General features: G+C 44.0%; 2 protein-coding genes across 2 annotated transcripts; both read left to right on the forward strand.

Annotated features, from left to right (window-relative positions):
- Window positions 1-216: 216 nt before the first annotated feature.
- On the forward strand, window positions 217-5698 carry LOC311034558 (butyrophilin subfamily 2 member A1-like; the record flags this gene model as incomplete). The annotated part of the gene is made up of 5 exons (XM_084042438.1): window positions 217-344; window positions 1981-2325; window positions 2656-2931; window positions 3987-4115; window positions 5634-5698. Exons 1-5 carry the CDS (start codon window positions 233-235, stop codon window positions 5696-5698), a joined length of 927 nt encoding a protein of 308 aa, XP_083898564.1. The 5' UTR covers window positions 217-232.
- Window positions 5699-8974: 3276 nt separating this feature from the next.
- LOC311034560 (GTPase IMAP family member 9-like) lies at window positions 8975-25682 on the forward strand (the record flags this gene model as incomplete). Its single annotated transcript, XM_084042440.1, has 4 exons — window positions 8975-9029; window positions 10559-10723; window positions 10838-11179; window positions 25217-25682. 4 exons carry the CDS (start codon window positions 8975-8977, stop codon window positions 25465-25467), a joined length of 813 nt encoding a protein of 270 aa, XP_083898566.1. The 3' UTR covers window positions 25468-25682.
- Between the last annotated feature and the right edge of the window lie 1375 nt (window positions 25683-27057).

Raw genomic sequence — 27057 nt, forward strand, 5'->3', positions numbered from 1 at the left:
CTAAAATATTATGCTCCGGTCCAAACCTTAAACATCCGTGAGGTTTGGAATCTACCATTAGTTTTGGGATACGATGTATACAAAAGGGTAAACAGCGGAGCTTGGCGGACGTTCGACCGATCCCGGATGAGAACCACATAGAACCTCATCTCGGAGCTGTATAGCGGAGTGAGAGGTTCTTTATGGAGCTAAGATGAAAACGAAAGTTAGAAAGAGTTGAACTCGAGACAAGATGGCGCTTCAGTCAGTCTCACTGTTCTTCTTAGTCAGCGTTTTAAGTGTAAAATCATGGATTTATGTCTACGTGTTGATGATATGGAGCAGCTGTTACACATCTGTCACAGGTAAGATAACACGGTTTAGCGATCTGAACGGCGCTGCTCTCAGAGCTCTGGTCCATTAACGCCTCTTAGCTCAGAGAGCAAGGAGGAGAACTCCTTCTAACTTTATGGACCAGGGGCCAGTTGCACGCACCACCTGACACTAAGTTCAAACGTAGCCTAGTCATAGCTTAAATGGCTTTTAAAAAAGCCATTTAAGCTATAATAGCCCGGAAAGTATTTGTGGTAGCTGTAGAATACAACTCTCGTAGACGTATTTATGATTCTGACGTTTTCAATCTACGAGAGTTGTAGGGTTCACCCCCCATGGAGACAAGGACGTTCAGCACTATGCCCCGTAGACACTCCAAACATGTACAAATTACAAATAAAGGTGCTTAAACCCAAGTCCCAAATGTTAACTCTCGCTACGGGGTAGTAGTTTAATGTAATAATCCATATCTTTCAATAAAGAAGTGTTTTAATGCCGTCTATGGCCGATTCTGTCGGAAGTTCCCAATGGGCGGTAGTGACGCGTCCCATCTGGTGAAACCTGGAATTACACTCAATGTAAACAGGAAGTAAACGAGGGTGAAAAATTGCGTTCGGCCGGGCCACAGACAGCATTAAAACACTTCTTTATTGAAAGATATGGATTATTACATTAAACTACTACGTAGAGACAGTTAACATTTGGGGTTTTGGGGTAAGCACCTTTATTTTCAATTTGTACACGTTTGGAGTGTCTACTGGGCATAGTGCAGAAAGTCCAGGTCTCCATGGGGCGTGAACACTACAACTCTCGTAGATTGAAGACGTCAGAATCATAAATACGTCTACGAGGGTTGTACAGTATACTACAGCTATATCTGTGGCATTTTTAGATTTCTTTGGCTATTCAAAAATAGCAGATCTACAAGCTCATAGCACGGCACTGAGTGCCGCACTATGAGCTTGTAGATCTGCTATTTTTTGTTTTTTATGTGAACATTTGTGCAAATCTTTAAATATATATATATTTTTTAAATATATATTCAAAGATTTATACTAATTTTCACGTTTTTTCAAAAAATTTGAATAGCCAAAGAAATCTAAAATGACAGGCACTTTCCCGGATTGAATGTGTTTAAGCCATAATAACTAGGCTAAGTTTGAACTTAGTGTGAGGTGATGCAACTGGCCCCAGGGCTCTTGGCAACTTGTTTGAAATATTAATTTGAGCAGATAAATATGTAATGTAGTCACTTAGATTCCTTTCCATCTACAGCTGCTACGTTTTTTATTTCAAAATGTGCTCTTGTCTGTTTGTTCACCACCACACACACGCACGCACGCACGCACGCACACACACACACACACACACACACACACACACACACACACACACACACACACACACACACACACACACACACACACACACACACACACACACACACACACACACACACACACACAGATACATGAGTGACGCCCAACTATAGCTTTTAGAGTCTAGTGCTGATAGTGATCAGATGAAAAAGGGAGGGGCTCTATTTAAAGAGAACATCCTGTTGAGAAAGGTGACTGAATGTAAACAACCAACTGACGGACAGCTGATTACAGAATGAGTCCAGTGTGCATCATGAACTAACTTAGTGCTTCATTTGGTTTGTTTAAGGAAAACATCAGCTGATCGGGTCTTCTCAGGACATCCTGGTCAAAGAGGGATATGATGTGATCCTTCCATGTCACATTAAACCACCGCTAAGCATGAAGACGAAGACAGTGGAGTGGTCCAGACCTGACCTGAAGCCGAAGATCATTAATCTCCTCCTAGATGGACATTTCACACATGACATAGACCTGAACCCGTTGTACAAAGGTAGAACGTCTCTGTTTCCTGAGGAGCTGCGTAACGGTAACATGTCACTGAAACTGTCCAGGGTGAGGCTCTCAGATGAGGGGACCTACAGATGTTCTGCTCCACAACTGTACAGCAGCACTTTGATCCAGCTCCTTGTTGGTAAGTTTCAGTGTCTTACAAATCAATGGACACATGCTGGACACTGCTGTTTTTAATAGGATGCTCAGTGTTTTATTCACTGCACTCCAGTATTTTTAATAGATATGCTTATCACTGTTTTAGTTTATTATTATTGTACATTGCTGGTCCTGACTATGATTTTCATTTCATGTGTTAGCATGATAAATTAACCTTCAAATAACAAACAAGAAAAGAGCAAGACAAAATAGCTTTCATTAAACTTCTAAAAATAAATCTTGATCTGTTGAGACACTACAGTGCTTTCTATGGGATGGATGGATAGATAATCATGTTTATGTGTTTTTACAGGGTCAGTGTCTCAGCCAGTGATCTCTTCAAATGGACCAACAGACGGTGGTGAATCTTTATCATGTGACTCTAAGTGCTGGTATCCAGAACCTGAGATGTCTTGGCTGGACGGTGATGGAACCCTCCTCCCTGCTGAACCCTCAGTGACACCGAATCGTTCTGAACACTGTTACATTGTCCAGGGGAATGTGACAGTGAGGGGAGAAGGTCATGTGACCTGTAGAGTTCACCTGCCACGCTTCAACTACACTTTTGAGACACAGTATGACATCTCAGGTAATGAATGTTTTCATCACGGGTGTCAAAGTGGCGGCCCGCGGGCATTTAGCGGCCCGAGGAAAGGTCCATGGCGGCCCGCGAAGTGATAAAAAAAAAAAAAACACCTTTTCATACTAGCTCTAATGGGAAAAAAACTAGAGAAAAAAAAGACAAAAAAAAACGGCGGCGCCGGCAGACGGCAGGCAGTTATCCCCCCCAACCCCCCTTGCCTCTTACTGCGAAGGTCTAATAGTGGCCAAACTTGTTCTGTGAGAACAATGGCCAAGTCATGTCTAAACAATCAAGACAAGAGGAGATCAAGAAAAAAATCTAATCACCCACGCTGGCACAAACATGTCAGTCTAAAAGTGTATTGATCCCTGCTAACCAGTGCTGCCCAGGGAAACAAAGACGAGGAATTTTATTGGCTCACTATTAGATACATTTTAACATCGCTTCTTTAAGGGGACCGTAAGGGTCCATTTGGTTCCATTTGTACGGGTGGTTGCGTCGTTGTGTTTACATGTGCGATGGAATAACGGCCGTTACGAGTGAAACGCAAAAGTTTCACTCGTCCTCTGTCTCCGACAATTTAAATAATCCAAATGATAATAATCCGTTTAGGAAACTCTTAAAAACGACCTGCGAATGAATGACTAGTGTCGCCTAGCGTGACATATTCAATGTGTGCTGTCTTCTCAGTCTATCGTTGCCGAAAATGGCAGATCTACAAGCTCACACTACGTGGTGCGAACGGGGTGCTCCTTCCATTCCGACATCTCGCCACTCCGACTAGTGGCTTCCGCATGCGGTTAGGGTTAGGGTTAGGGTTAGGTATAGGGTTCGTTAACGTCGGAAAGGCGACATGTCGGAAAGGCGAAATGCACCCGGTGCGAACAGACGCGGTGTGAGCTTGGAGATCGGCCATGTTTGGTGCGTGACACTGTTGTACGATGAAGTATGAATTGTGCAGACCTGAGCTTTAGAACAGGGTTAGATCTCTACCATGTTAACACCACTGCGGATTTATTGATTAATTTTATAATGTTTACACTGAGCTCACTGTGTTTCAGAGGGTGTGATTCCTACAGAGGGAGGATCACCTGGAGCAGTGATTGGAGTGATTGCAGTGATTGTTATACCAATCATCATCATCTTGGGGGCAGCAGTACGGGGATACATCTTCTGGAAAAATAAGCAGAGTGAGTCTATATTTGATACATCATCCATCTATGATGATGACATCATAGATGTTAAATGATTCAGGGTTTCCTGCAGGACAAAACACAGTCTGGGGGAGGGTGAACCTGGGGTGGGGGTGTCCGGGGACCCGCAGGGGTCCTTGAGGGGGTTCCAGGGGGCCCCAGCTAAATTTGTGTTAATATACCATCAAACCAATTTAACTACTTTACCCTGTCGGATATTTGAAAATAGCCGATCTACAAGCTCACAGTGCGTTACACTGCGAAACGCTGTGACCTTATAGATCAGCATTTTTTAATAGTTTTTGTTTAATCTTTAAATAAATGTGAAAATGTTGACATCATTTTTCAGTTGGCACTACATATTTTCAGATGGGGGTCCCTGGCCAAATATATATTCATTTGGGGGTCCTTAAGATGAAAAAAGTTTGAGAACCACTGATCTATATTATACATGACTATGGGTTCACACTTGCTATTTTGTATTTTGATAACAGTGAAAACTCTGCAAACTCAGCATATTACAACTGTGCTCTTATTGCTCGTATTTTAAATTCCACCGACCAGAAGTCAAACACTTACTCTTACTTTCCAATACTTGACAAAGTCCTCTTATTTAGTTTTGAAGCCCACTGACCCAAAGTAAAATGTTTACGTTCGTCAGATGGTCAGGCTAAGTTTTGCTGATCACTGATCCTTCAATACACTAAACATTGTTGGTAGAATTGGCACGGCTGTTTTGACTCCGACACAAGAACCCAACATAAACAGTAAAGCTTTTCACACAGAGGGCTTTATGAGCTGTTTGCAGCATTATTGTTTTCACACTTTTGTTTATGTTTAGTCATTCATTTGCAGTGAGAGACAGACACAGTCCTGTGAAACTAACACACAGGCGTAGTCGTGCTCATCTCATGCACACGCCGTCCATGCTGGAGTTAAATAGTTTTGGAAGTTTTTCTACTTGACTCACGGGTAAAGAAGGCTTAAAACAACCTATTAAACACTTGAAACATGAAACAAATCTATATTTTGATATTGACTCGGTGCAAGCAGCACGCTCTCCTGTGAGTGAGCACTGGAGCTGGTGTCACATACATACATGATGAAAACACCTCATTTATCAAGCTTGTGCAGACTGAAAAACTGGCGTAAGCCGAGATCACTCTATTGTGACTTTGACCTGATCCTACGGCCCGCTCAGATCTGATGTCTGGTCTAGGCTTAGGCTACACGGAGAGTGAAGTCTCCCAGCCTGGGTACTGTAGCCTACAGTAGGCTACGTCTTTCTGGAGATGTGCAACCTCATTAAAGGATAAACCGAGCCTTAATGTCTAGCTGTGCCCACTGTCAGTGCAAGTGATCTTCATTGTGGGTTTTGGCCACAGGACCGAAGCGGGATATCACAGATATGAAACCAGCCCACCACACACCAGCCTTCATACATTAATGTTTAGGCATTCATCAATCACTCCATAAACTATCTCTCATAAACGTGGTGTCATGACCACACCACAGACCATGGGAGAACGCAGGACTCCTTTATTTTGATAAACAGCAGTGTGGTGTCTCCACTCAGTTAGCACAGGGTTAAATTAAAACCCAAACTTATTATGGGAAACAGACAATGCGTAGGCTATGTATGATTTAATTAATATGTCAGTTTTTCGTTTAGGATATATCGGTCTGTGCCCTGTGTATGCAAATAGCATGTGTATGCAAATAGCATGTACCATTCCACACATAAGATAGGCGTGTGTGCTGTGTAGCTGTGTGTGTAGCTGTGTGTGTAGCTGTGTGTATCTGTGTGTGTATCTGTGTGTGTAGCTGTGTGTGTATCTGTGTGTGAATCAACAGAGATGAGTGGTGGAGTAACTTCACATGTTGGAGAAGTTCCACTTTCCACGTTCCATTGATAAATGAGGGTCACTGTGAGGTTGTAGTGGACGTGTGAGGAGGTGGTGTCACATATATGATGAAAACACAAACAGCTATTTGTTATTGTGGTGGTAAACCTATATCTACATCTAGCCCTATGGTCTAGCCTCGTGCTGGATATTAGTGTCTCTACACTGACCAATCACTGTCTCACATCCTAACTTTTACAAATCATGTCTAACCTTCTTCAATATATTGATTATATTGATCAAACATGTGTTCATGTAGTAAATGTATATAATTATAGTGTTTGTAAGAGTTAGTATGATGTGTAATATACCTTTAATAAACAGGGCGTCGTCATTTTACAAGTAAGATAACATCCATGATATATTTAGATGATGTTCATGCAGGGTTAGGATGAATATAATTATAGTGTTTGTAAGAGTTAACATGATGTGTATTAAACCTGTAACCTTTCTCCTATACAGAGTTTACTATTGCTCTTCCTCAAGGTAAGATGAAATCCATGACGTACTTAGATGATATAACTGAGTTCCAACTACTGTACTGCATACTGTAATCATTTTAATATGATTACAAATCATAAATAAAAAGTATCAATAATAATACATTATATATTTATTTATATTTAAACAAGGATATAATAAAATGTAATATTCATGAAGTGTTACCACACATACTATAAACTTGAGTTAACAGATTAACAGTCTCTCAAGTGCAGAACAACATAATGATTTTATTCTAATGTGTTTTAGAGATGTTTCCATTGAATCCAGCAGACAAGCCAGGAGGTAGGTCTTCTGTTTTATCATCTCTCTATATTCTGAGATCCTCTGATGTTCTACTGGTTGTTCCTCTCTCTGTATTCTGAGGTCCTCTGAGGTTCTGCTGGTTGTTCCTCTCTGTATTCTGAGGTTCTCTGAGGTTCTACTGGTTGTTCCTCTCTGTATTCTGAGGTCCTCTGAGGTTCTACTGGTTGTTTAGCCTCTCTTACACCATGTGAGGAATCATGTGGAGTATGACCTATTAGCAGAAGAAGCCACACACAACAGCTTAACTCAAACAGTATTTATTAATTTGTAGGAGTAGTTCACCCAGAAAATGACTTATTTTCTATAAGTCAATGAACAACCCCAGCCTTGAATTCATGGAGATTTCACAGTTTTTGTCGCAATACTGACCGGGTCATCGGTCTGTAGGAGACTCTCCTACCGTTCAAACATGATGGGAAATAATCTCCAAAGGACTATTGACCTGCTATTTGATACATCTGTGAATAATCTTTATGTCCTCCTTACACCTGACCTTACACCTGACCTTACACCTGACCTTATACCTGACCTTACACCTGACCTTACTTACACCTGACCTTACACCTGACCTTACTTATACCTGACCTTACACCTGACCTTACACCTGACCTTACACCAGTGGCGTACCCACCATAGAGGCAAGGCAGGCGGCCGCCTGCCCAACTAAAATCTCGCCACCCCTAGAAAATAAAGTAAAAGACTGACAGACAGCGGCCGTCATTCACGCGGGCAGGCAGCCAATCACTACCGTATCCATTGAGCAGAGCGACCCTCGCCTATAATGATGCAAATCATGTATGCCATTGTCTTCATGGGGTACTAGGAGTGCCAGGAGTGGGGGTCTGGGCCATCACCTGTACTCACCTGGCATAAAAAGTACACGCAGAAGTACAATGACAACCTCTCGCCTAGTCTGTGTCTCCTAGCGTTTGAGAGAGATTTAACTGAAGGTCTGAACTACGATTCAGTTATAGATAGTTTCAAGTGCAGCAAGCCCCGTCGGCTCATGTTTGAGACATCACTACATGCTTGAAAACTATTTGATTTGGCTGTTATTGTTACTGTACGTTTTTCAGTTTTGTAGTGGTGATGTTGTGTTGTTAACTTGTTTCCCGCGAGATTTTCCCCGAGATTTCCCCCCGAGTACCCCCCCCCCCCCATTCGCCTGCCCTAAATGTAATTTCTGGGAACGCCACTGCCTTACACCTGACCTTACTTATACCTGACCTTACACCTGACCTTACACCTGACATTATACCTGACCTTATACCTGACCTTATACCTGACCTTATACATGACCTTACACATGATCCTCTCCTCTCCTCTCCTCTCCTCTCCTCTCCTCTTCTCTCCTCTCCTCTCCTCTCCTCTCCTGTACTCCCCCTCTTCTCCTCACCCCTCCCCTCTCTTCTCTCCTCCCCTCTTCTCCTCTCCTCTCCTCCTCTCCTAAGGGTCTGATTGGCTTAGAGTAGTAATGTAGTAAGAGATGTAGATGTACAATAGCTCTGCACACACGTCATGCGAGTCCGGCATAAACGTTATGCGAAGCCCTGCAAAGTCAAACTGAGGGTTTGACTTGACTGATTCAGGGAATCAGTCAAGCTGAGAGTCTGATCACTGATCAAGGCTGGGAAAGAAGCCTAACCCTGCGTTTTACAGTTTTTCTCGAATGTCAGAACACATTTCTGGAAACTGCCCTCCGTTTTCACTAAACTCTAAACACAAAACACTTTTCTCAAGCTAGCTCCACAAAAACTCGCATTCTCTTTGCAAAACCAAACTCTCACTCCAAAACCCAAACTTTCACCACAAAACTGTTGCTCCTATGGCCAAACCAAAACTTTGACAACAAAATCGTCCTCGCAGCTTGCAAAAATGTAAACACTATTGGGTATCAATCACACACTTCAATAAAAAATGAAAACACAATGTTCAGGGTGTGATGTTCTATATATCCCATCATCTGTATAGTAATCACATCTGTATAGTAATCAATAGTAAGTCACAGATTCTTTTTGGGGGAATTGAATCCCATTTATTGATGACAACTAATGGGGAAATACAGTACAAAATAAAACATGTCAAAAATTCTTGTATTCTTGTAAAGAGGTACTGTATATTGTGCAAGGTCACACGACTGCAATCATGGGGTTTGTGCGGGGGCCTGTGCGGGGGCCTGTGCATCACGTCGTCGGGCGGGGTCAGGCCACAGGACCTCGTCGACATCGCAGGCTATGTTTTCCCTCGCCAGGCAGCATTCTAAACTGGCCTATATAGGTGTTGTCACATCAGTGGCAGGTGTCTTCAATTTTGAGTCACCGTGTTTAAGCAATGACACCTGTGCCTTCGTTGTGTTCAACTTTTGATGACTGAGTCTACCATTTTGCATCATGTGAGCAAAATGAGTTCAGTGAATGAGAATGTGTTCATATTGTTGTGCAACGTGTGTTTTAGCAAGTGCGAAAGTGTTTAGACTAAGTGCAAATGTGTTTAGAGTTCTGCAACGTGTGTTTTGGCAAATACCAATGTGTTCAGAGTTTTGTGAAATCGGAGATTGAGGTGAAATGTGTTTATAGTTAAGCCAACTGGGGGCCTGATTTATTAAATGTGTTTAGGCAACTGGTCATTGTGCTCAGAGATCTAGAAATGGTGCTTTAGCAATCGAGAAAAACTGTAACAGCGGGCAACTCTCGGGCGATGCCGGGCAACATCGCCCAAAATATAATGAAAGTCTATGAGAGCCGGCGATCGGGCGAAGTGGGCGGGGGGGGCGATGAAAGATGGATTTTCTTTATCTTTTTGGGCGATATCGCCCGGCATCGCCCAGAGTTGCCCGCTGTTAAAACGCACCGTAAGTATTAGTCAGAGCTCTGATCAATAGTCTGTGGCAAGTTTGGAGGCAAGTGGAGTGATCCTGTGCTGAGCAACCCCGGACATACTTTGGAGGGCTTGTCAATTATAGTAGGATAGGATGAGAGATGAAGCAGGGACCCCCACTATATTGTATAGATGAGAGAGATGAATCAGGGACCAAAACACACATTAACCACTTCAGCCCTATATACATTTCGGGCATTTGAAAATAGCAGATCTACAAGCTCACAATACGTGAGCTTGTAGATCTGCTATTTTCAAAAGATTTGTATACATTTTGTTCACCTGTTTCCTAGGCTGTGTGTTTTCCACTTCCTGTCGATTTCATTGGATATCATTGGTCATCTGACCAGTTTCATTGGATTTCATTGGATCAAATCGACAGGAAGTGGAAAACACACAGCCTAGGAAACAGGTTAATACATTTGAAAACTTGTGTATGCATAGCGAGTACTTTTTACTTTTGTACTTTAAGTACATTTTGATACCAATACTTTTGTACTTTTACTCAAGTCAATTCTGAATGTCTGATTTTAGTTATTTTTCCACCACTGCTTACCCTCCAGTACCTTTAATAATGAATGATAGTTAAAACATTGCTGACTAGGCCTGTTGTTACAGCAGTACTTAGCTAAATGAGTACAAAATACTATGATACTTCTAGTGAGAGTGATAGCCTTCTATAAGAGCCTGAACTTATTAAACTTTAAAATTAAACTGTCATCTGTTGCTGTAACATGATTAACACTCTTCAAATGATTCATTTACACATTACGGATGATGCTCTTTCTTTCTTTCTTTCTTTCTTTCTTTCTTTCTTTCTTTCTTTCTTTCTTTCTTTCTTTCTTTCATCAGATCTCATAACAAATGATGAAGACATTCGTATTGTGCTGGTGGGGAAGACTGGATCTGGAAAGAGTGCCACAGGAAACACTATCCTGGGTTCTGAAGCATTTGAATCCATGTGTTCATCCATATCTGTGACACAGATCTGTAATGAGGCCTGTGGTGTAGTGGATGGTAGAAAAGTTTCTGTTATTGACACGCCAGGCATGTTTGACACTGGGTTCAGTAATACTAAAACCTTTGCAGAGGTTAGAAAGTGTATTACTTACACTGTTCCTGGTCCTCAAGTGTTCCTGGCTGTGATAAGACTAGGGAGATACACAGACGAGGAGAGGAACGTTGTGGCAAAGATTCAGGAAGCATTTGGACAAAAGTCAGATAAATACACCATGATTCTCTTTACACATAGTGACCAGCTTGGAGGTCAAACAATTGAATCATTTTTGAAACATTCTCCAGAACTAGAAGAATTAATCAGAAAATACAGTGGTTTTTATCATGTCTTTAACAACAAAACCGAGGATCCCTCTCAGGTCACTAAGCTGCTAGAGAAAATCAACCAGATGGTGGAGAAGAACGGTGGACACCACTACACCAACCAGATGTTCCAAGAAGAAGCAAGGAGATCAGGTGAGAGAAACAAGTCATTACTCATTAAAGGACAGTAAAGGCCTTTGCACACAGGGTGCGATTAGTCAATCAGTTTTTAACGCATGCGAAAAGACGCACGAATCGAACTGGGTTAGATTGAAAAAAAAAACGCATCGCGGCATCGCACCGCCGCAAGGGGTGTGCATGAGGTCATTGAGAACCATGTGTTCATTTAAAAAATTATATTGTCCGTTTTTTTTTCGTGCGGAAAATCGCACCCTGTCTGCAAAGGCCTTAACTGGTGGGAGGGCCTCGTCATACAGGGTGGGCCTCAAGATTTGGTTTGATTTGATTAACCCATTAAGACCGGGAACGCATATGTGTCACTTAAGTTTTCTTTGGCTATTCAAAAATAACAGACCTACAAGCTCATATCGCGGCACTGAGTGCCGCACTATGAGCTCGTAGATCAGCTATTTTTGAAAAAAGAAGTTGTGAAAATGTGTGCAAATCTTTTAATATATATATACATTTTTAACTCAAATATTTGCTTCTGGAGGTCCTTGGAACTAAATATTTTCAGATGGGGGTCCACGGCCAAATACATATATTTTTGGGGGTCCTTGACATGAAAAAGTCTGTTGTAAAGCCCCCCCCCCTCCCTTCTGGGCATGTCATAAATGTGTTGCAAAACCATGCTCTGTGCGTTTATACATCTGCTATTTAAATATAATACATAATTACACAAAGTGAAATATTTCAAGCCTGTATCTCCTATATCCAGCCTATATCCAGTATCTCAAAAATATTGAAAGACCAATCAAACATTACAACAGATCAAGTGATTTCCAGTAAATTACTCTCTAGACACAAGTCAAAGTGAAAGTTGGCAGCTGTCTGCCTTGTTACTATGACAATACAATGTTCAGTGTTCATTACACAACCTCTGCTTTACAGCAGATCAGGCCATTTCCAGTAAATGACTCTTGGCACAACACAAAGTCAAAGTGTGCAGCTGTTACTAGTACAATGTACACGAAGTATAGGCTAGATACTCCGGGTCAAATATTACTATTAATAAAAGTACTGGAGTAATATTTAGGTTTTCAAATAGTAAATAGTATTGCTGTATTGATAATGCAGTTACTTAATAACTCTCAAACCACCTATTGACTGGCTTTTAGAATGCCTATACAAAAATACAGTTCAATAAAAGAGAGATCACGCTCATTTGGAACAATGGAACATTTATTATGCAAATGTACGAGGTTTGGCGATCAGACTCCGTTTGCATGTAAACAAGCAGAAATAGGAATAGGAGAGGGAGCCCCCTGGAGTCTGGACGCTGGTGGTGGGAGTGAGAGAATCGACCTCCCTTCAGCTCTTGGGCAGCGCCGGTGGAGCTGGGGATGGAGGAGGGTTGCTTGATCGCTGCCTGAGAAGAGAATGACATGTCAGAGGCAGAGATATTTGATAAACGGAGCCCGCACGCCGATTGGCTGGCTGTAGATAGGAGGAGGCGCTTGACGCGCTTGCTTAGATTTGTGAATGGAGAGGTTTTGACAGCGTGGGAACTGGAGTGACGTAGCTCAGGGGAGGAGCTACGGACATGGAGCGTTTTGGATCTTCTTTATTGAACTTGCGCTTTGAGCTTCATTTCAATAAAAGAGAGATCACGCTCATTTGGAACAATGGAACATTTATTATGCAAATGTACGAGGTTTGGCGATCAGACTCCGTTTGCATGTAAACAAGCAGAAATAGGAATAGGAGAGGGAGCCCCAAAATAAGAGTCAGGTTGAGAGAAGCACCGTGACGATTTGATAGATGACAGGAAAGAGAAAGCTTTAAACGGCAACCGAAAAGTGCGAGCAATGGAATGGCGACTAGCGGGAAAAACAAAAAGGGGAGAGAGTGGATAGCATAGGATGGCCTCTGGCCACGAAAGTAGCCAGCTTCTAGGCTAGGAGATGCGAGGCCGGGTAGGCGGTTGGCCGGGTAGGCGAGTGGCCGTGAGGCGCTCGTAGACTGACCCTTTTCAGTCAGGTGAAATTCCGCCAACATTAGGGGGGAAGCTACTAGAAATAGCATAGGATGTCCGGAATATCTTCGGACGCGAAATCTAGCCAGCATTGAGGCTAAAGCTACTAGAGAGCACAGCGAGACCATGCAGCGGTGGTCGGAAATTTAGCCAGCATTGGGGCTAAAGCCACTAGAAATGGCATAGAAGGGGCTGGACGTACAGCGAAATTCCGCCAGCATTGAGGGAGAAGCTACTAGAAATAGCATGGGATGTCCGAATACGGACGCGAAATCTAGCCAGCATTGAGGCTAAGCTCCTATGAGCGGAAACGACCAAGCATTGATGGTCAGGAGAAGTATAGCCAGCATTGAGGCTAAAGCTCTTAGAGAGCAGGGAGGCACCACACAGTAGGGTTTAACATTTTCCGGGAAATATCTAATTTTAATTCCCGGGAATTTTCAGACCTTTTCCCGGGCTTCCCGGGAATTCCCGTTAAAGGGTAAAAAAAAAAAAAGTGCCCACTAAAATGCATTTATATACTTAAATAGCCAATTTTACATCGAGGTGCCCAAATGTCCCTATTGTGTCCAGTGTCCACCTATGAACTTGCACTAATAATGACTTAAGTTGATTTTTTAAATCAAATAAATATAATATATAAATATAATATAGTGCCCTGGCGGAGATCTGCTGTTGCGCAGCAGCGGGTGAAGACGATTAACTTAAACGAGGAGCTGCGCTGTGCAGCCAAAACGCACTCAAACAATGTCAAACTCTAGCTGCTGAAATAAACGTTCCATTTGTATCATTATTGACAAGAGAACAGAACATGGATGTTGTTTGCAAAATGATTATTTATTTATTGTCCATCAGAGCGCCGGTGAGGTCACAGCTTATCTCTACTTTTGTAGGATATTGATTTGATAGCCTAAACTTGTAATTTGTTTGCAGTTATTAATTTATATTAGGCTAGGCTACTTGCTGGATATTAAGACTCCATCTTGGGATGTCGGCTGTATGTTGTCAAATGTATTAATCTATATTTTGTTGTTGATCAAATGTCGGGTTTTGTAGTGTGATTTTGATGTGCACATGCATGCGCTGCCGCCCGCTGCCACTGACAATCAATGAGACAGACAGCTGTTGTGCAGTTCACTTGTTGTACTGGGTAGTTAGTAAATGGTAGTTTGAACGTTTTAAAATGCAAGTGTAGGTATAGGGTAGGCTACATTAATGATGATAAAACAATCGGACCACATCGGTCTAATAGCCTACTTTCGCTCTCTCTCTCTCCCTCTCTCTCTCTCACGCACGCGCTCTCTCTCCAGCTCTCCCATCTCTCCTCTCTCTCTATCAAAAGCATTGCTTGGCTTGCGCGCATTTTAAGCTGGAATATAGGCTCGAAATCAAACCTACCCACTGTTTATGCAGCGTTTCACTTGATGTTGAATATCAACTAGTCAACTGGTGTCTACCGTATTGACAGCAGAGGAAACGTTGAAATCAGCGTGCGCAGGGCAGACATGGGGCATCACGGCCACATGTGTTTTAATTTGTTCATTACTGTTACATTCAGTGCGTCACATATTGGTTCACAACGGGACGATGGGACCCTGCCCTGGTCGGCAACGCGGCAAGTAACTTCGCTGTAGATAGGCCTTTCTACTAATTAGTATTCATTTCTAACAAAAAAAAGAAAAAACGGGATCCCGGGAACCGGAGTCAGTTCCCGGGACGGTAAATAACCTCGGCATTCCCGGGATTCCCGTATCCCGGGAATCCCGGTGTTAAACCCTACCACACAGTGATGGACAGCAGTAGCCGGCAGAGGAGGCTAGATGCGGGAGCCGGGGCATGCTCGTATAGGGCCAGCTGGGCCGGCAGAGAGAAGGATAAGAGGGGAGCTATAGGAAAACGCACGCGACCAGCGTGATTTAGCAATAACATGAACCACCACCAGCTATATGAGAGTTTGCACTTACCGATGAGATCAGGGCTCGAACGCTTTTTGAGCGGAGAGAATAGCCGCGGCGTCAGGTCGGATATAGGACGCATACGCGGATGAGGACCAGCGCCCCAGTTGCTGGAGAGATGCTGTAGGGATACCTTGACTGGCAGCAGAAGTAGCTGCGCCTATTCTGAATGAGTGGCCCGAATAATGCTGGGGAGAGAGCCCGCATTTGAGGAGCACTAGCTTTAATTGAGTAACAAACCATGCCTTGGACAAGGGCTTATTTTCGGGCGTTAGGAAGAGAGGGCCTGACTGAGGGGAAGGGACCCGGAGAAGGAGATACTTAAGCATGGAGGCATGCGGACAGAATAGAGAGTCGAGGCGAGCTATAATTACAGAGCAAGCGCCTTTTGCCTTAGAATGTTTAAGGTTCAGCATGAAATAATCGGGATGGAAAACTAGATCAGAAAGAGCAACGTCTTTATCAGGATCAAAGGAGAGGTTCTGCGTGGTAAATTCCCCGCTTCTTAAGAACCCGTAAAAGGCGAGGAGAAAAGCGCTCTCTAGAAGAGCGCCTAAATAGGGAGTAAAGACGCCTGACCTTAAGACGTAGATCATGGCATGGAGAATGGAAAGAGTAATGGGGCGTCTGTTGTCGGAGACAGGAGGGGATGACTTGGCGATACCTTTCAGAATCAATTTTATTGCAGGGTGCGAAAACAGGCTAGGGAAAGAAGGATCAAAGCACCTGGCATTAAATTGAACCCCAGCAACTAAGCTGCGGATGTAAGGGGAGCTTAACTTCTTCACGTCCTTACAAAAACAAATAAAGGTACAAACAGTAGTGGAATGAACAGGGAAAAGAGGCACGTTAACACTATGGCAAAAAAAAGCAAAGGTTTTCCAGGCAAAATCATAAGAGGCGATCGTGCTCTCGGCTAAGCCTTTCCTCATGTAAAACCTAACAGATTTGAAAAGGTTACCTAGGAGAGGACTAGCGCTGAGAAAGGGGGAACCGGAGTTGGGGTTGGAGAGGCATCCGGGCATAGCCTGCGGAAAACCTGTAATTTGGAACGAGAGAGAGAATCGGCTATTAGATTAGAGTGCCCGGGAACGTGGCGCGCAGTGATGATAAAATGATGCATGACGGAAAGCCAAGTGAGGCGCCGCACAAACAACATGATATCTGGCGATGCCGAGCGCCCTCGGTTGATGATACTGACTACGGCTTCATTATCGCAGAGCACCGTTATACGTTTGCGCTGCCACCGCGGACCCCAGACTGAGCAGGCGACTACAATAGGGTACATTTCGAAAAGCGCGATGGAAGGCGAGAGGTCGGCGAATTGGGGGGGCCATTCGCTTGCGAACCATGAGCCTGAAAAATACCCCCCAAAACCCACGGATGGCGCCGCGTCCGTGAAGAAAGACATGGAGTCTGATGAGTGAACCACGTCGTCATAAAAAAACGAAACGCCGTTCCAATCATTAAGCAAGGCAGACCAGAATCGAAGGTCGGACCTGCACCCTTCGTCTAGGGACACTAGGTCGAACAGGTTAGGGACGGATGATGCTAGGGCCAGTAACCTGGATATGAATGACCGCCCTTGAGGGACGACGCGCATGGCGAAATTTAGGTGCCCGAGCAGCGACAAAAGTTGGCGTTTGGATATAGAAGCGCTGGAGATGTATGATTGCGTAATTTCGCGGATGCGCAGCAGCTTTTCTTCTGGCAGAGAAGCCTTCATGGCACAGCTATCCAGCGTGATGCCGAGGAATTCAATGGTAGTTAGAGGGCCAAGCGTTTTTTCCTCTGACAAGGGGATGCCTAAGGAGGAGAAAGTGGATTTTAATTTTGCCAGGGAGGGACCTGAACGGTCCTTGGGCGGGTCGACGAGCAGAAAATCGTCGAGTAGGTGCACTACTGAGGGCACGCGAACTCTATTCACCAAAATCCAGCAAAGAGCTTCTGCGATCAGATTAAACAGGGCTGGGCTGATTCTGCAGCCGAAAGTCAGCCTCACCGCAAAATAAAATTTTCCCTCCCATTTAATACCGAAAAGGTGCCACTGAGATGGGTGGATGGGCACTATTTTGAAAGCATCCGTAATGTCTGCTTTGGAGAGCCACGCGCCTTGGCCGGCTAGTTTTATTAGTTTGATGGCGTGGTCCACCGTTGCGTAGTGCAATGAAAAAGGTTCGGGTGGAAACGCCACGGCCTAGGCCGGAATCAGGCTATTTATGCTCGGCACGGGGCCTGAGCGGGGGGCTGACAGATCGAAAATTAGCCTTTTTTTCCCGGAGTATTTTCGCGTGGCGATGCCGAGGGGGCTAGTGCGAAACAGGGTGAAAGGGGAATCGCGAAAGGGCCCGATTAGATAACCTTTGGTCAGCTCTTTCTCGAGCAATTGAGAGACAATTTCGGGCTCTTTAAAAGCCGATTGCAGGTTATTGCAGACGAACGTCTCGCTCACGTCTGAGAGAACACCCACTCTAAAACCCTGAGATAGACCTGAAAGCAAATAATCAACAAAGACAGTGTCTTGGTGCTCGGCCAGCTCGCCAGCCAGCGTGCTGATGTTTATTGGGGTTGAGGGGTGGACCCGCAGCAGGTCCTGGAACCATCCTACTCCCTTTTTCGAGGCAGGCGGGGGCGGGATGGAAAGCGTGGGCAGACAGACTTCGGATGCGCCTCTCCGCATGCGCTGCAAACGTGGAGAAAGCTACAATTTGGTTGAGAACAAATGGCGAAGTTGAAATTGTTACACAGGGACCTGCCGTTTCTGACATTGACCTGCCGTCCGGATCTCTCGTTTCTAGAGCCCCATTGGCCCGACCATGGAGCGCTGGCGGGCTGAGGAGCCGGGGCTGCGTAGGGCTGGAGAGGCACTCTGGGGCAAAGCGGGGCTGTGTGGCCGGTGTCGCCGCATGTGAAACAGGTGATCGCCTGTTGGCCCCCGGTTATTAGTACCAGCAGCTCGGTATCTAAAATAGACCAATCAATGATGGAGTTGTACTGGGAGATGTAAAGCGCAGATTTGCTGGAGAGGGCTTTGTGGTATTGGAAAAAAATGTTTTTTCCATATTTTAAATTCAGATCCCCAATTAGGGCTAGATAGGAGTCGAGCTCCTTTCGCCTATCAGGAAAAACCGAGCACATGATGTCTCGGTAGACGCCGAACGCCACCAAGAATTCCCCGATTGAAATATCCCTTGCCAGCCGAGGATCGGAGGATTTTAGGACGGCGGCGAAATTATCGCCTTTGGCTATTCGCCTTTCACACTCGGGCGAGGGCAGCAGGATGCTGACCAGGTTGATGTTCTTGCCCTGAATGATTTTAGATCTTAGGCGGGGGGGCACGTTAGAAGCCTGGGGAAGGTAGGCTCTACCTTGGGCTGGGAGTTGGACGGCAGAGGCCAGGGAGAACTGGGGAAGCTGCTCTAGGGCTGGTGGGAGAACATGTTCCCCGGCGGGCTGCTGGATGACTGCGGCGGGAGGAGGAACCGCCGCTGGGGGAACTGCGGCTGGAGGCGCAGGAGCAGCGCCGCTCTCCAGAGATGTTAGACGGGTATTGATAGCGTGAAGATTATCAAGGATCAGTTGCATGTCGTTAGCCCTGGGCTGGATCGGGACCACGCCGCTTCCACTGGGCCTCGGGCTGGACTGCCGAGGTGGAGGGGGGGGGGGTGGACTTCCTGGTCCTCTTCCTCCCCCTAGATGGCCTGGGAGCGGCCGCGGTTGCGGCGGCGGGGGTAGGTGCCGGCTCGGCAGCGGGGGCGGATGCAACGGCCGCAGCGGCTAGTTCGGCTAGGATGCTCAATTGGGCGGCGGACAACCTTGGAGCTGGATTCACGTTGGACGCAACCCGCTGCTGCTGCAGCACGGCCTCCACGGGCCTCTCCGGCTGCCTGCCAGACAGCCTGAAGCTTCTCCTGGGCTGGCCCTGAGAGTCGGACACTATGTCATCGTGCACGGAAATATCGCTACCAAACTCATCGTCCGAGGACATGATGAGCAGCGCGAGTAGAACTACGATTTTCAGAAATGAGGTACTTTTTCTTTCTTTTTGGACGGCAACGCAAGCTCATAGAATGCTTGTTGCTTGATCGCTGCCTGAGAAGAGAATGACATGTCAGAGGCAGAGATATTTGATAAACGGAGCCCGCACGCCGATTGGCTGGCTGTAGATAGGAGGAGGCGCTTGACGCGCTTGCTTAGATTTGTGAATGGAGAGGTTTTGACAGCGTGGGAACTGGAGTGACGTAGCTCAGGGGAGGAGCTACGGACATGGAGCGTTTTGGATCTTCTTTATTGAACTTGCGCTTTGAGCTTCATTTCAATCAACAAAACAGCATGGCCATGTTCTGATACAGGTGCGTTTGCGTGTGTGTGTGCGTGTGTGTGTGCAGATGATCAGGCCATTTCTCAGAAAAGATTCCCAACAAAAAGGTCTTGAAAAGGAAATCCACAGCCTTCAGGTCTATGTCATCTTGTCTTGAAGTGTGCATGATATTTTATTTCCCTGTGTTTAACTTAAAGGGCAAGACCACTTTGGTAGAGGTTTGGGTTGTGTGTGTAGTTACCTTGCCATGATGTAACTCCAAAGGTGGGCAAGAAATAAAAAATAATTGCGCCATTGATTAGAAATTGATAATTCAAAATATGCTCCTCATTGACTTACATTGTACGGTAAAACAGCTCTCAAAGTCACTCTTTTAGCACATAAATGAGCGCAAACAAAGTTGATTCAGACAATATAGAACATCACCAAACCCAGTACTGTTTTTTTTTAAATAAAAATGTCAACTTCCTGTTGATTTTGCCATTTTTAATAAGTAGAAAACCCGGACTGGATCGGCGGATCCGGATCCAGATCTTCAAATAGTAAAATCAACAGGAAGTTGACATTTTTATTAAAAAAACAAACAGTACTGGGTTTGGTGATGCTCTATATTGTCTGAATCAGCTATGTTTGCGCTCATTTCTGTGCTAAAAGAGTGACTTTGAGAGCTGTTTTACCGTACAATGTAAGTCAATGAGGAGCATATTTTGAATTATAAATTATTTTTTATTTCTTGCCCACCTTTGGAGTTACATCATGGCAAGGTAACTACACAACCCAAACCTCTACCAAAGTGGTCTTACCCTTTAAGGCAGAATTGCAGTCTTACGTGGTGACTGTGCATCTGCCTCCAGGCACCACTTTAGGTTGGGGGAGAAGTGCATTTGCACTAACAATTAAATAAAAAATAAATATTAACCATTTAACCAATGGTATTAACTGGTTACAAATGTCTTGACAGTTACCGGTTAAACGGTTAAAGGTGTTGTAGGGAACATTAAGCCTAAATTTAAAAAATATTCATATATATATATTTTGCATTTTCTCCCCTCTATCAGCCACTATATAATGATGCTGGGGTGTTTTCCTGCAATGACACACAGTCCTCTATCTGAAATCCGTATTTTCCCTTCTGTTTATATTCATGTTGTTTACTACCGGGACGTAAATTAACGCACGCATGTGCGTGTCCGTGCGCGTCCGTGCCCGTATCAACTTTTTACTTTCGGTTTTAAAACGCTCTCAAACATCTTTTTTGAGGCACAGAATTTACTTTTAAAAAATCGTTTGGATAGAATTTAGTTGTTTAACTTCATCTATGTGGGCAATTTATCATGAAAGAGCCTATTTAAAAATATAAATTCAGAGAACCGTAGGGTCGGGCATTTCCGCGAATTGTATCCACATAAGTTAACCTATTCTGGGCATGACTGGGCATGAAAGTCCGCCCTGCGTCACCCCCTGGTGGTCGGGGAAAAGAACTGCTGGAGGGGCGGTGTTTGACAATAGTTTTTTTCTTTGATTATGTCTGAACTCCCTACAACACCTTTAACCATGAACATTTTTTTTTTTTTTTTTTTTACACAGGCCTGTGGCCCCCGACCACAATTAATTTATCAATTTTGGCTCCCTGTCTAATCTAGTTTAATACCCCTGAAATAGGGTCTCCCTGTCTCTCCAGATCAGTTATTAAAACGTTAACAGTGATAAAGAGGCAGTGACACGGTTTTGGTTCTTTACTGTTTTTACGGTTTTGGTACTTTACTGTGTCTATGAGGGTGACATTACTACTCTATTCTAGATCACCTGATGTGGTAATAATGTGCCAGAACTTCTTCTCTGTATATATTTGGTTTATTTTTGTAAACGGTAAGCTTCTCCGTGAAGCGAGTAAAAACGTGGGAGACCTTATTTACCATACAAGCTCCCATAAATCACAGTTACAAAACTGATCCTCATAAAAGTAGAGTGGGGGAGAGAAAATATAAAAGATGCATAACATGTGTACTAAAAATAAATAAAGTCTGAGGTCTGAAGTTTATTGTGCAAGTAGCAGCAGATATAAAATATGTATGAAGTGGGTCCTAAGTTGTCAACATGGTACACATAAAAATATAATTTTAACACTTACTGTACAATTTCTTGAAAAGTCTTCCTCCTTTATATAATTAGAATACACAGTGATCATGATTTAGGGGGAAGTAGGCCCAATACTTTTTCAATTAACATCTTGCTACACTAATTGACGAGCAAACTCATGGAGTCCACACAAGTGTATGGCGCCAGTCTCCAAGCACACAGATGGCCCAACTAACTCCACAATTTCCATAAAAAATCTGCCTGTAACAACAGCTGCTTCCCATACTGTTACTGTACTTGCACAATGTACAATTAATCAATCAAAGGCATTATGACCCAATACTTATGCAAATCACTTCTGCGGGTAGTGCAACGTCAAAATGGTCACGTCTTTTGGACAACAGATCTACAAGCTAACAACGCCTCGCGCGTTGACGTGTTGTTGCCTTGCAAATCTACTGCCAGTAGCCCCTCCTACTGCAGAGCAGTGAGAGAGTGACAGACACAGACAGACAGAGAGGGTGGGAGAGACATAGATATATATAAAGGCTAGATGACTCACCCGCGCTGCTGGCCAATGGAGTACGACATCGCCACATGGCGGCCATCTTGGGACGGTCATTCATAACATTATGTCTATGGTGCATATACTTTGAAATAACCATAGCGTGCTCAATTTTCATCCGATTTACAAACAGTTTGGTGTTTTGTAAACACCAATGATGTAGTTATGATATTATTGTATTAAAAAAAAAAACATGATTATAATTATAAGTATGCAGTATCATAACTACATCTTTGGTGTTTACAAAACACCAAACCGGTTGAAAATCGGATGAAAATTGAGCACGCTATGGTTATTTCAAAGTATATGCACCATAGACATAATGTTATGAGTGACCGTCGCAAGATGGCCGCGGTTGAGCTACGCTTGCGCCGCCCCCTTGAGCCATCTAGCCTTTATATATATCTATGGGGAGAGAGTGTGACACACGACACTGACAAAACTTTACTACACAAAACTTTGACACACGACACTGACAAAACTTTACTACACAAAACTTTGCGCACGCGGTCCATGCAAAAAAAACACGCTGGCCAAACGCACACGCAAAGCCACGCAACATCGTGTGATGGAGAGAGAAAGAGAGGGACGGAGATAAAGAGAGAGAGACAGAGAGACAACGTTTCTCAGAACGTCTGCAGATATACCTGCAGTGTGTAGATCAATGTCCATATGAAAGTCAATGCCCAGCAGTGTTTTTTTTCCCCAGCAGAGTTTCTAGTGTCTCTGTGTCTCTCTGGAAGAGGTTGCACATGAACTCTGCAGCCGCACTGAGGCGCTCCAACACAAACACTCTGACATTAAGCTGCTTCACACAACAAACATCAGCACCACGCTGCTGTTTGTCCAAAAGACACAATATCTCCTCTCCCACCGACGTCATGTGTTCATTTATCGACAGCCGTACAGACTCCTTTTGACACATTTTACCTCGTTTATCCAGCTCTCACTGACTCTCCACATCGGGCTGTTATTTTGCTGCGATCAAGTCAACGATGTGAGAGATTAGCTATCACAGACGGACGGACAGGGGGTGAAACATAGTCTTGCGCCATGCCTTTCGGCCTGGCGGAGACAATAAAAAAACGAAAGTAAAGGAAATGGCCATTTCTGCAACAGAAGTAGTCAACAAACTATACTATGAAAACATGGGCCACATTGGCAAAGAATGTAAGAAAGAGGCAATCATGTAGAAAATAGCCGATCTACAAGCTTACAAAGCCTCTCAACGTGAGGCGTTTCGAGCTTGTAGATCGGCTTTTTTCACAATATTTACTTGTGGAACGGAGTCAAACAGAATGGGGGGGTCCCAGATCAAGTATGTGTATTTGGGGGGGGGGGGGGGGGGGGGGGGGGGGGGGGGGGGCGGCGTGAAAGGGTTGATAAGCACTGCTCTAATCGGAGCGAAATTATCTGAAATTACTACATGACCATAATGCAGCCTAACATGCGTTGCACGGGGCGGTCCTGCCATTACGTTAGTTACTGTAGTTGCTGTGGAGCTACATAGTTCTCCAGAAGACACACACAAACATACACCATCTACAATGGACGAACTGAGCAGCAATATTGACATTCACCACACGAACGTGCATTGTTGACAAAGTGATTGCACAGCCGCTGCAGGCATGACAACCACGTTAGCGTTAGCGACATGGCAGCTATCACAGCGCCCTGTCCGTCGTGCTGCAACTGCCTGTGATGGCTACAGCAGTAACAGCAAGCTGTCTGCGATGCCATTGTCTGGAGACTGCTCTTAGCGTGACACGACCAATGAGAGTGAGCGCTGTAGTTGTTGCTAAGATACGGTGGCGTCTCTGCCCCATAGCTTGTAGATCTCTCACACATGATTGGCGTAGGCTGCGTTGCCAGGTCTGACTTTGTGTCTAAGCAATGGTCGGCTTATTTTTGCGCGCCTTTGGGCTCGTTTGCATTGTGCGCACGGCAGCGCTTGTTTAGCGTACGTCAGCGCGACGTGGCAACGGACGTGGCAACGTGAAAGGTGATTGGCTGGTGAAAAGAAACACCCGGACGTGAATTTGGAATCGGCGAAGTGATTTGCATAAGTATTGGAGCATAATGCGTTTGCTATTAATTGTACATCCTGCAAGTACAGTGATGGGATGCGAAGCAGCTGGTTTTACAGGCAGAATATTGAGGAATTTTGGGGGAAAATGTGGAGTTAGTTGGGCCATGTGTCTGCTTGGCCATTGAGCACATACACTCGTGTACACTCCATGAGTGTGGCCGCCAATTATGGTAGCAAGATTATGAAACTTTTAGGAACCAACAACTAGTAGGCTGCAATATACTGTAAGCTTTATCAAATTCCAAAAACTGTGATGGACTATACAAACAGGACATAATAGTCCAGCAAATTAGAGATGCAAAGTGTTTCCATTTTAAAACATAGAATGTTCATCACCTCACCTCACCTCACCTATCCCATAACCCCGGAGGGTCGTTGGGGCACCACAGACGATCTGTTGACCAGCTCTCTCCATCCCTCTCTGTCCTCGGCAGCTCTCATTGCCTCACTGAGTTTCAAGTGAGTCCATTCTCCGATGTTATCTTCCCATCTTTTCTTCTGTCTCCCTCGTCTCCTGCCACCTTGTACAGTGCCTTGCAGGATGGTCTTTGCAAGGCCTGAGGATCTGGTGATGTGTCCGTACCACCTCAGTTTTCGCTTTATGACAGTAGTAAACAGGTCATCATGTGGGCCGATGGCTTGGCTGATCTTTTGCCGGACTTCCTTGTTGGTGACATGTTGGGTGTAGGAAATACCCTTGAGTCTTCTGTAGCATCTCGTCTCCATGCTCTGTATTCTCTTCTGGAGCTCTGCTGTAAGGGTCCAAGTTTCACAAGCGTATAGAAAGATTGAGATGACAAGTGAGCGCATTAGTCTCATTTTTGATGCCAGTCTCAAATCGTAAAAATCTTCCACCTCACTGTCCTCATACGTGGATGTTGGGCCGTAGGCCTGAATGATGGTGATGTTAAATGGGGTTGCTCTCATTCGAATGGTAATGAGTCTGCTTGAGACTGAATGTTCATAAACATGTTTAAATGTGTGTCGCCTACAGAGTCTCACCACAACTTACTTTTTATTCCACAGCTGCACTTCATTTTGTCGACCAACACCGGGCTCAGCTGATTCAGAGAGTGACCGAGGTCGACTCCATCCTGGATCTGCTCCTTGCTAAGTGTATCATCACCAGTGATGGTTACAATGAGGTGAGGTCAAAGGTCAATCCTGCGGAGAAGATAAGGGAACTCTATAATCTCCTGGACTCCACAAGAGCCAAAGATGTTTTCTACAAAGGTCTTGAGGAACACGAGAAGAGTCTTCTTGATGAGCTGAAGTAATTATCTTTTGAATTCATTTTTAGGTCAAAAGAGACTTTTAAGACCATGTTACTGAATGAATACTTTATTAGCAGTTTGCAAAAAAAAGTACTGTTCAATACAAGGTCTGTTAAGAGGATTTTCAGTGTTATTATTTATCATTTATCATTGACAATGATAAATGTATTGAACATTCATTGATCTCCTCTTTCTGTTTCCACTCCTTAACCCATTAAGACCGGGAACGCATCTGTGTCTTTTTAAGATTAGTTAATTGATTAGTTAACCGAGTGCCACACTATGAGCTTGTAGATCTGCTATTTTTGAAAGCGTGTGTAAATCTTTGAATATATATATTTCTAAAGCAAATTTTTTTACTCACATCTTTGCTTCGGGGGGGGGGGGGGGGGGGTTGTCCCCCTGCAACAACATATTTTGAGGTGGGGGTCCGCCACGGACAAATACATAACATTTTGGAGGTCCTTGACATGAAACAGTTTGAGAACCACTGAAAAATATACTTTCAAAGATGTGCACAAATGTTCTTGATTTTTCAAAAATAGCAGATCTACAAGCTCATAGCGAGCTTGTAGATCTGCTATTTTTGAATGGCCCAAAGAAATCTTTGATCATTTGACAAATAACAAAAAAAAAGTCCAAAACATATCACAATGCTATGAGTTGTGAGCTTGTAGATCATTTTCTTTTTTGCCTATAAATAAATATATTTTTTGCCCAAATCAGGGATGTCAGGTTGAAAGAGGTTAATTCTGGTGTATTTTTCATTCTTACAGATAGCAGAATTTAATTTTCATGATGAGGTTGTAATGTTTTTAATGGTGTTAACTTTATGTGAGCTGCATGTCATGTAATCTCGGGCAGCGGCTCAGGATGTAGAGCGGCCTCTTGGGAACCAGAAGGTTCCCGGATCGATCCCGGGCTCCCCCCCAGAGTTAGTGTCAAAGTGTCCTTGAGCAAGACACTGACTGAACCCCTAACTGCTCCTGATGAGCAGGTTGGTGCCTTGTATGGTTTCCTCTGCTGTCAGTGTGAATGTGAATGGGTGAATGTAATGCACATTGTAAATGTGCTATATAGTACAGTAAATATTCTATATAAATATGCTATATAAATGCACCATTTTAAATCCTATATTTTGTGATGAAGAATTAGACAATCCAGATACATTATATTCTTGTATTTCAAAGTAATCACCCTGATCCTGATTAAGACTGTTCAACGTTATAGATCCTGTACATTAATGCTTTAATCCTACAGCATGAATGTATGTTCATCTAGTGGATATGAAGAACATAAAGTAACATTACAGATCAGAGCTTTAATCCTACAGTATAGATGTATGTCCATCTAGTGGATATGAAGAACATAAAGTAACATTACAGATCAGAGCTTTAATCCTACAGTATAGATGTATGTCCATCTAGTGGATATGAAGAACATAAAGTAACATTACAGATCAGAGCTTTAATCCTACAGTATAGATGTATGTCCATCTAGTGGATATGAAGAACATAAAGTAACATTACAGATCACAGCTTTAATCCTACAGTATGGATGTATGTCCATCTAGTGGATATGAAGAACATAAAG

The sequence above is a fragment of the Gymnoscopelus microlampas genome (genome assembly GCF_963454915.1).
Source record: "Gymnoscopelus microlampas genome assembly, chromosome: 19".
NCBI lineage: Eukaryota > Metazoa > Chordata > Actinopteri > Myctophiformes > Myctophidae > Gymnoscopelus > Gymnoscopelus microlampas.